This window comes from Pterocles gutturalis, unplaced genomic scaffold (assembly GCF_000699245.1).
Source record: "Pterocles gutturalis isolate BGI_N339 unplaced genomic scaffold, ASM69924v1 scaffold18858, whole genome shotgun sequence".
Taxonomy (NCBI): Eukaryota; Metazoa; Chordata; class Aves; order Pterocliformes; family Pteroclidae; genus Pterocles; species Pterocles gutturalis.
In genome coordinates this window covers 8463-18787 of record NW_010123454.1, presented here as the reverse complement: position 1 = coordinate 18787, position 10325 = coordinate 8463, and the positions used below count along the sequence as shown (strand labels likewise).

The 10325-nt window shown below is 39.7% G+C and overlaps 1 protein-coding gene across 1 annotated transcript in view; it reads left to right on the top strand.

The window, feature by feature from the left end:
• Positions 1 to 7127: 7127 nt before the first annotated feature.
• LOC104465028 (solute carrier family 25 member 33-like) overlaps positions 7128 to 10325 on the top strand; it is an 8216-nt gene continuing 5018 nt past the window's right edge. The window contains 2 exon segments of the mRNA XM_010077917.1: positions 7128 to 7302; positions 10302 to 10325. The exon segment at positions 10302 to 10325 is cut by the window's right edge and continues 22 nt beyond it. Coding sequence (XP_010076219.1) covers positions 7256 to 7302; positions 10302 to 10325 — 71 coding nt within the window. The 5' untranslated portion in view covers positions 7128 to 7255.

The window sequence follows — 10325 nt, the reverse complement described above, 5'->3', positions numbered from 1 at the left end:
CTGCCTGATCGATATTATTATACTGAAAAGCAAATACTCTGAAAAGGGATGGGCGGAAAAGAGAATTACAGAAGGTCCTGGTATGTCTAAGTGACCTGGTATACTAGGCCCCTTCTTCTAAGTTATTGCAAGGAGTTGTAAAATTCTTATTTTTGTTGTGTTAAAAGCTTAAAGTAACAACCTCACCCACCCCAACCCACAAACCACCAACCAAACCCCCTTCTTAATTAACTTATTACGGTAATTTTAATAGTAGTCCAGTAGGATCATTTTATGGTGTAAATTAAAAATAAATTTTAAAAAAATCATCTGTTATGCAGATAGTAAGTGCTGTTGTATGCAATTCTGGCCTTATCAGAAATCTTCTTTTATTTTAATCTTTTTTTTAAAATGGCTTAAACTATGTAAGTAGTAGAATATTCTGTAGTTCTTGTCAGCTGACAATAGTTAGAAAGGCAATATGAAATCTATTGTTAGTTTAAATCTGTTTAGTAGTAGACCATTGTTTCTCCTTTCTTCCCTGCCACTTGCATTAGAGTAGTACCTGGAGCCTGAGACAGAAACTGGACCTGAACGTACACGTGCAACTTGTTTGGGTAGTAGCAATGCCTATTCAGAACTCTAGGTGTCCTCACATAACTCATCAGAGTATAAATAAATAGGAATTTTAAACTTGGCAGTGTTTTAATCGAGTACTGCATGATCAGTATCTTCTTCACTCGTTTAATGTACCCTCTGCCTTCTCTAAGGATCCTAGTAAAGAAATATTTCCTGCAGCAGGCCTAGAAAGTTACCAGGTCTGATCTGTTTTTGAGAGAGCATGGAGTGAAGGAATGGAAACATAGCAGGGAATATCCTCCTGACTGCTCTGGTGTAATAAGATTGAGCTATTTCTAAAGCAGCGATGAAAATACAGCACAGAGGAAAAAGATGGCCTTTAAATGTTCATTGCTAGAACCTGATTCTTGTTCTGCATATCTTGTTGTTTACAGAGACATGGAAAAATGTACCTTTTTGCTATGATGTTACTGAAAGGAAAATGAGACAGCAAATTTAACCTTCTCATACACCAGCCAGTGCCAAGTGTTTTGTCCACCACACACCTACCCACCATCCAAACAGCTTATTTCACAGCAGTTCCCTGTTCAAGGCCCTGAACTTCCATGTCCTGTGTGTGTGCGTACCTACTAATGCCATTATCTCTGCTTTTCAAGTGAGAAATGCAGACTTCTTAGGGCTTGCTGGATAGAACAAGAAATTGAACGTCAGTTTCGAATTGTTGCCCAAGATATTTATGTGTAAGAAATGTAGTAGGAAATATGTGATGTGTTTGGAGGCGTGCTGGACCAGCCAGCCGATAAGTGAGCTAGAAACCTGGATCAGATCAGATATGAGGCTCTGTGCTGTGTCTGCCTTAAGCATTTTGGTTTTTAGTGATAGTAATGGTAGAGGGTGCCTGCTTAATAAAATCTGATTAAATACTTCAGAGGGTAGGAGTGGTGAAATGCACTCAAATATTAGAAAGTGTTCTCAGGTGGTTGAAAGGCTTCCTATTAGTTGACTTATTATAGGCAGCCAGACTCATTTGCTTCCTTTTGTGTCTGTTGGTTCCTTTTAAGGCTTACAATAGCCTTAATAAACAGCAAACCAAAAGGTCGGGGGATTTTGATGGGAGGATGACTCTGAGGGCAGGGAAGATTTCAGAAGCAGCAAAGAGAATGACGCCTAAGTTGCACAACAGATGGAAGCATGTTTACAAGTTCCTGTTTCCCTGCTGAAGTCAGTGCTGTTGTTGCTTATTTTTGTTTGGGAAAAACTGTGGACTAGGCTGCAGCAGAGGTTACTCTGCGTTGTATTTCCAGCTGGAGTAATACTGTTTACTACAGGGATTTCCTGATAAGTGGTATTTAGAGGCTGCAGTGCCCTTCATGGAACTGGCAGAGAGCAAAAACTGGGAACAAACTTTTTATCCTGGTTTGATATTGGTACTGTGTGATGTGTATTCTTTAGTAGTTTGGTTAAAACTGGGGGGCACTGTTTGTTTGAATAAAACCATGTTTGTGACATTTTTTTCTGTCTTGGTATTAAGGCCTAAGTCCATACCTGCCTTGCTCCTATGGCTCTGAAAAGCAACCTTAGATACCAAAGCTTGCTTAAGCCACCAGTAAAAGAGTTGGAAGCATACTTTGGGAAGGCTGATGACCTCAAGGTGTTTGAATGGAGGGAATAGTGACATCTGCCTCCATGGACATAGGTTGGTTGTCTCAGTTGCAGCCAAGAGGTGTTTGATGCACGAGGTTGCCAAGAGCCTTGTTTAAAGTGTTGAATTTGACCTGGATTGCCTGAGTGTCTAGTACAGGTCACAGAATTGAAGAAATGTTACTCCCCTGATTAGTAACCAAATGAGTTGTGGGGAAAGAGACTCATATACTGCTCCCATAGATGTTAATTGTTAAGCAATGTGCTAGTGCTGACAAACCGTTCAGGAAATGTTTCCATTTCTAAAATGTAGAGAAGCAATCTTCACCTGGAGTATATGTGTCTGCTATACTGTGCTGTACTCTGAATCCATCAGAGGGGTGCACTCAATAGTACTAAATGACTTCCCAAGGAGTATTTTGATGTTTAAAGCCATCCATGAAGCCTGAATTGACATATACTTGTCAACCTCCTTCTTAAAGTGGCCCATTAAGTATAGTTGCCAGACTTTGCACTAATACTTCTCTTGCAAGTATTTCACTCAACTCCTGTCTGTCAAAAATTCACTCTTAAATGTTGAGAGTAGTTGCTGTCCTTTGGGGAGGAAGAGGTAATTTCAAATGCTTGCACAGCAAAATGTGTCAGGCTGGTTTATAAATTATGATTCCTCTAACCAAGCAGCTCATGATCTTGGTAAAGTCAGAGTTACTCTACTGAAAGATCCTTCAAGGTTTGGATGCTTTTTCTGTGTGTTTGGTTTTGTTTTGCAGAACTTCCTTTAGCATTCAGCATTGTGTTGTTATTCATATTAAGAATATTGCTCAGTGATTAAATCTGGGACAGATGAAGTAAGCCCTACTCTTAATTAAGATTCTTGGCATCTATATGAATTGTGCTAGTGGGTGCTGAGAGTTTATTTCAAATGCAAGCTATTGGTATATCGGGGGTGGACTTTGTAAGGATAGAAAGCTGGCAGCAAGAGAAAAATTGGAGTTGGATTTTGAGATTTACATCTTTGGCATGTTTTTAAAACTGTGCTTTCTTTTTATGGAAGTATGTCATTTTTCTGCAGCTCTTAGTGTGTAATATGTTCTATATCTCCATAATCACAAAGTGTGTTTCATATTCTCAGACCAAGAGTTTTCTTAGTTCCTTTGTTTGGACATCACAAAGCAGAGAACTCTATTTTACGGCTCTTCCGGCAATATATGCCTGGCCCATCAAGTAACTAGAAGAGGCGTTAAAAGGCTGAAGGACAAATACTGTTTTTTCTGGCAGTAAGTGACAGAGCCAAAGGTGATCAGTTATTGGGTGTCTCACGTTGAAGAGATTTTGTGTCTGTGACACGTGCAGAGCGTAGCTGGGAACCTCTTGTTATATGCTTGCCATGTGACCTGTTGAAGATACTCTTACCATGGTGTTTTGTTTCTGGGGAGGGTTCTATCTTTTGATAACGGACAGATTTAGACCGTGTTTTTGGGATTTTTGGAAGACGCTAGTGCGGTAAACACTGCTTAACATCTCTGGAACTGTAGTTCTGCACTGATGTATCAAAAAAAAACCCTGACTCACACCGGTATGAAGACTTGGAGGTTTTGCTTTGATTACAGCATAAGATTTTCCCAAATGAAATTTATCTGGCTGTATACCCATAGTCTGAACCTTTCAGGGTTTATGGCTGTTTATGTAGCTGAGGAAAGCTGGTGGTGTGTTTCCTTTCTTCCCAGATGCAGGCATTTGGAACACCCTAGGAATACCAAGTGTTTCTTTTGTGCACAGTGTGTTATTTTTCAGCCATCTTTCCAGGGAATAGAGCAACACCAGGGTATGATGTGTACAGTTCCCGTGTGGAGGAAAATTGGCTCATCTGAAGAAGCTGCCCAATACATCAAAGTCCTTACTTGAACCATCTGCTGTGTCTTTATATTTGGGACATAATGTATGCACCCTGTTAACATCGGGAGAATTGCTCTGTTAGATAATGCTTTTTTCTTAAATGTCACACTGACAAAATAAACTCTGAGCTGTTAAAACTGATGGTGCAGATATTACCTCCTTGTGTTGAATATCAGAGGATTACATATGCATTGCCAGAAGTACTTAAAGGCTGCATAAATTAACTGGATTATTAAACTAAAAGGATGAAAGGCAAGGAGTGGGCTAAGAAGGCACGAAGACAGCTGATGCAAAAGGGAATATGCCAAAGAGGCTAAAAAATTACATGGCAAGATGTCCTTCTAGACTGAGTGACAGTAGTTCAGAAATAGCAAATGGAGTTTCAATGTTCTGAATTTAGGAATTGTTACTGTGAAAGTATTGTTTTAGTGTTCATAAATGAGGACTGAAGACAGAGTACACATTAGTTGAGTGTTGATAGATAAATGAAATGGGAATATTAGGGCAATCAGATTCTCTTAATCGAGTTCCCACAGATGATTTTTCTTGAGTAAGATGATTAGTCAGGTATTAATTATCCATACTTGTGTCTGTATTGGATATAAATAGTGGTAAAGGTAACAGTGGGGATGTGCAAGAGGGATCCTCAAAACACTTCCTGCTCCAAGTTATAAGTGTGAGCTGTGGGAACAGGAAAGGATTTGTTGTAGAAAACATTCCTGACTTCTCTTTTTCGCCCAAGATCTAATTTCAGAGAAATGTGAGCAATGTGAGATGCATCTGACAAAACAGTGAAGGATAAACTGAAGCAATGTCCTCCAGTGTAGTATTGACACAGCGGAAGGCTTGTGTCCAAGCTCTTGTTCAGTACACAAAATAATCAGAGGCCTACACAAAACAATCAGAAGCCTGATAAGGTCTCTGTGAACACTAATTTTGAGCCAAATGACACAACTTCAGCTGCTGTGTACCCAGTTCCATGAAAAACTTGGTGACTTTGTTCAACATGATAAAGCATAAGTGGTTTAAAAGAGATGACGGCAAAATTCTTTCTTACAGTATCTGTCGCTTTGGATGTATGGATTGCCCCTAGTTTAGACCTTTTCCCCCTTCAGCAGGGAAGAGGAAGAAGCAAGAACTTAAAGGAGAAACTCATGAAGCATGCTGTTAAATCATATAGCCAGTCTCAGTGAAAACACAGTTCCTTCTGTTGGATCCGTTTGTATCTGAAAAGCGTAGTGTTTGGGATCATGAACTTGGATAGAATCTTGCAGAACGTGAAAACTGTAGTGAGGAAGTTGTATTCCCTAGCCATGTGGTCTGAGCTGTCCTTTTGAACCTTATAATGAACCTTAATTTTTGTGGTTGTACAGCCAGGGTGGCCAAGCTGTTAGTGCAAGTGCAGGGGCTTCAGGGTTTTGGCAAAGAATGGTTACTGTTTGCTATAAGACAAGCAAAGGAAGCTGTATTGGATAAAGCATTTATAAACTAGTGTGTATACACAGCTTGGATTATTCTGCCATTCTTTAATTACCATTTTCCTTGTGTTTAAAAAAAGATTCTCCTAGTAAAACAGTTCATGTATTGATGAGGCGTTAGAAAATATGTGCTAGTACCTTTATTAATGTCCTTTTATGGATCTCTGTTCCCACATTAGTGCGTGCAGACTTCTTATGACTCTAGCAAGCAATGCTTCTTTTATGCACAAGACAAAGGATAGGATTTTTTTAAAAGTAATCTTCCTTTTATGGAAAAGTACTTAAATTACAATTTTACATCAACACCAAAGAGACTGAAGTTGTTGGCTCGTGGTGTTTTCTAAGGAAAATCACAAACAGGCTGTCCATGCTTTGACACTTGTGTGAACAAAGAAAACATTTACTAGTCAATAGGTTCAGTTGTAGTAAATGCCCTTGGAAAAAAACTGAAATCTTTAGTTAAGTCTTCCTAAATCCCAATGTGTTTGATTAGTAAAATTTAGATATAGTGCCTTTTAGCCAACCTCAACATTATGTTTAATTGTGCAGTTTGACAGAAGGGACATTGAATTACCAAAGAGGAACAGCAGCAGAGAGAAATGGTTTGACCAGTCACTCTCCAGATCACTGATTGAAATGAAAATTAGGACTCGTACACCTTATATTCTTGGCTTGGTGTGCTTTTTCTGAGGCTCAGTCTGACTACATTAAGATTAAAATATGCCTAATATAGGATGATTTATTTCTTCTTTTTATATATATATGTGTGTGTTTGTCTGTATGTGTATGTATGTCCACACACACATGTATGTGTAGGTGTATAGTATTTTATTTTTGTCCTTCTGTTATCAGGGTATGGGAATTCTCCTCTTTAGTAGCCTTTCTGTCCTGTTATCCCATTTTTCCACCTTCCCTCTTGTCCTTGCAGCTTCCTTTCCCCACCTCCAAAAAAGTAGTTGATATCCGTTGTCTTTAAGAGTGCCTCACTTAGTGTAGTTTTGATATTTGCTGCTTCTGTAGACAGCTGTTTTAATAATAAGTTCTGAAACGGTGAAGAATTATATTGCTGTGTTTTCAGTCTACAGTGTCCTGATCCCCAGTGGCTTGTTCTCATCTGCCAGCTTCCTGCTTCCCTTTTTTCTTAAAAAGCCACCTGAGGGTATGTCTGCTTTAGGACAACAACCTCTGAAACATGGATGCCTCTGAAGTTTTCACAGGCAGAATTCCAAGTCCTGGCAGAACATGGGACCGGCAGGTGGTCAGTCAGGGATTTTGTTGTTAGTGCTGGGTATCATCTTTGTGTTTACCAGTCTCACCACTACACATGATCATTCTAACAGTTTTTCAACCTTCTCTCCCCTCCCCCAGGGCTCAGGAACAGTCTCCCTTGCCTGATGCCAAAACTGCCCTGTTTTCTAGTAATTTGTCCCCAATGCAGAGCAACTGGAGACAAGTACTCAGATTTTATTTATATGCCATGCTGTGATTTGACACATCTGTGCAGCTATGTTTTCCTGACTCTGTCTTGTGTTTAAATTGTATTTTACAGATGCGGAGGAACAGTTGGTGCCATCTTTACATGTCCCTTAGAGGTAATAAAGACTAGACTCCAATCTTCAAAGCTAGCCTTCCGGACTGTCTACTACCCACAAGTCCAGCTGGGGACCATCAGTGGTGAAGGAATGGTCAGGCCAACGTCTGTATCACCTGGGCTCTTTAGTGTTCTCAAGTGAGTGCTGCTGCTCCTGTCATTCCATGTTGTGTGACACCAGTGATCCAAGTTTCAATTCCTCTGTGCAAACATGGAATGCAAATTTTGCTCCAGACTTGCAGTGGAAGGATTCATGTCAGTTGGACTTCTGCTTGCCCTGCTTTGAGCATGAGTTTGAACCAGAAGACCTCTAGAATTCTGTGTTCCCATATATTTCAAGTTGTGCTTGTCTGCACTCTTGTGTGGATGATCTATAACTGAAACTTATGAGAGTAGGGGAAGGACACTTTTAGCAAAAGCAATCTCACTAAAATATAATGTCTAGTTGGGGTCTTGAAAGCTTTTATCTTCAGGTATAGCTGACTTAATGAGCTCTCCTCTGGTTGCTATTAGATGTTGTCTTTGTCAATTATTATTATGCATCAATCCTGTCTACACCTGTATTCCTTAGAATCTCTGTTAAAAGCCTTCTGTGTGGTTCAGCCTGCAGCAGGTGATGCTCCAGCTGTTCCCTTTTCACATGTGTATTCATAAAGAAGAGGACACGTGAAATCACCTAGCTTACAAGTGATGAATAGTTCTACCAGCAACTCTGAAGTTCAAATCTCTACTACTGTATTTCATATCAAAGCACCATAAACTTATGGTTCAGACCTTATGCAAATGGATTGAGTTTGTTTGGATCATTTGCACCCCAGGGTGATGCAGAGAGGTCCTGTTTAGATCAGAAATGCCAAAGAAAATAATGACTAGCAAAGCAAGTTGCATGATTTTATGTAAGGCCAACACGCCTGGCAGATCGCCTGGGGAGAAGCTGCACAGTTATATAACAGTACAGTGCTAATTCAAATTCTCTGCAGAACTATCTGGCTCGAGTCATTCTGGGACTGGAGTTTCTGTATTGTAAACAGTGCTTCTTTCCCCTGCCAAACGCTTCTTTGTCTATTCAGAGGTGAGTCTAGAGCAATTCGTGACTGAAAATGTGAGGTAGTGCCAGTTGCCTTTGATTTTCATCTCCTTTCCCCTGCTGTCTTTTCACCTTGCAGCATTGGAGTTTGGACAGCTGTAACTAAAGGAAGGGAAGACTTAAAGGCACAATGCTCTTAATTCATCCTCTTGGCCCACCTTTTTACGGGGTTGTCTTTTTTTTTTTAGGGAGAAAAGAAATGGTTTAAATTTGGGTCAACCTTTAAATATATTTATTAAGCTCATTAAATTTGATGACTATGATCTTGATTTCATTTCACTTTGGGAATTGCTCAACTGTTTTCAACCTGCTTACTTCAGAGGATTGAGAAGTGAGAGCAAAATATTTATGCTGTCATTCCCTTGCAGGCAGTATCTATGAAGAACAGATAATGCTATAGATTATGATCTTTCTGATAAAATATAAATGTATGAAAAATAAAGTTAAGTTAGGGATTGCTCTTTTACTCTTCCATCCCTTTTTCAGTCCTAGTTATGCATGCATGGACAAACTGGATATGCCTTGAGCCTTCTGGTTTGGGAAAATTTTAAGGTTAAAGAAGTAGCTATTAGAGCCCTACATGTAAAATTGGTCTGTAAGAGTTAAAGGTGTTGAGTATGAAAGCCCCTTAACTGCTGTAAATAGAAAGAAAGTAGGTACTCAGGTAAGCTTGCTGCTGAATAGAAAGCACTTCAGAAAGACAGGCTGTTTTTGTCTAATCCATTTAAGATTCTGATGAGTCACCCCAGCTGGAATCTGCAGTCGTGACTGCTAAGTGACAAAGAACAAGTAGTTGGAGGATCTGTCTCCTTGGAGACACTCAGCCCTGGAGTTTACACAGAAAGTTCAACTCTGCTGCAGAAAAAGTGTTTCAGAAGCTCCTATATCTTCTTCTGTCTAATGAGCGTGGTTTTGGAATATGTGGGGATCATTCTCAGCAGTGCTAATGACCTAGAAAGCAAATTCTGAAAAATTGGCAGTTCCAACAGGTGCATGTGAACTACCCGTGGAGCCTGGTGTTATCTGTATTTTCATGCATGGTTTTCACATGGTGAATTTAGTTAAGAGGGCTGCTGTCTAGCAGATTCTGCACTGAAATCCTAGTGATTACTGGACTGTACTTGGCTTTCACTGGTAAATACTTGGCTGTTTACTGGTGTTTTAGTTGTTGTATATAAGTCTGCTGTTAGTAGTGCAAGGAGTCTGTAAGATAACTCTTTTTAAAGAGGCACTTCAGCAAGGTATTGTACTAGAACTTGGCAGCTGCTGGGGAAGCTCTCCAGTTTATTTTCTTCAGAGAAGTCCTAGACCAGTGTGCCCTCTAAGGTGTGAGGGAAGATGGGTAGAAACGGCTTTGGAAACCTGGGCTGTAGCAATTGCAGAACTGCAGGAAAGCATCATTTGGTGATCTTCCTGCTTTAGACTTGATCATGAAGTCCAGTCCTGACAGTGATTCACAGTAGTACCTCTGTAGTTGGAGTTTACTTTGGAAAGATGATGTGAACTGTCTTGAACACCCTCAAAACCAGGTATCTCTGAACTACCTGGGGAGACACAGCTTGTAGTATGGTTGCCACTTTCAGCTTTCACTCTGGGGAAAAAAAAAAAAACTTATCACCAGGTAATTGTGAAAGAGAAAAGGAGTTTTGGTGGGGTTTTTTTTGTTTGTTTGTTTGTTTTGTGTCTCTGTAGAGGAAGCAAACTCCTGAGTTGCTTAGATACAGAGAATGACAAAAATATTCTTTGTTCATCACTGGATTCTCCATGAAACTTTAATTCCTCACAGCTTTCAAAGAATGGAAATTATAACCTTGTGCCATATGACACACGTGTGTAGTGCACTGAAGTTTTATGGTATAGTGACTTTTATTCAGTAGTGTCTAATTCTGCTAATTTTCAAGTATAGTATGTAGCTTAAAAGCTAACAGCTTCACAATTAATACTCATTGCTTTTGTACAGTTCTTTTGACTGACTGACAGAGAGAACGGGAAGCAAAACTTTTAACCCAAATAACTATTTTTTTTTTTCCCCGTGTGTTTTTATTTTAAGGTCAATTCTGGAAAAAGCAGGACC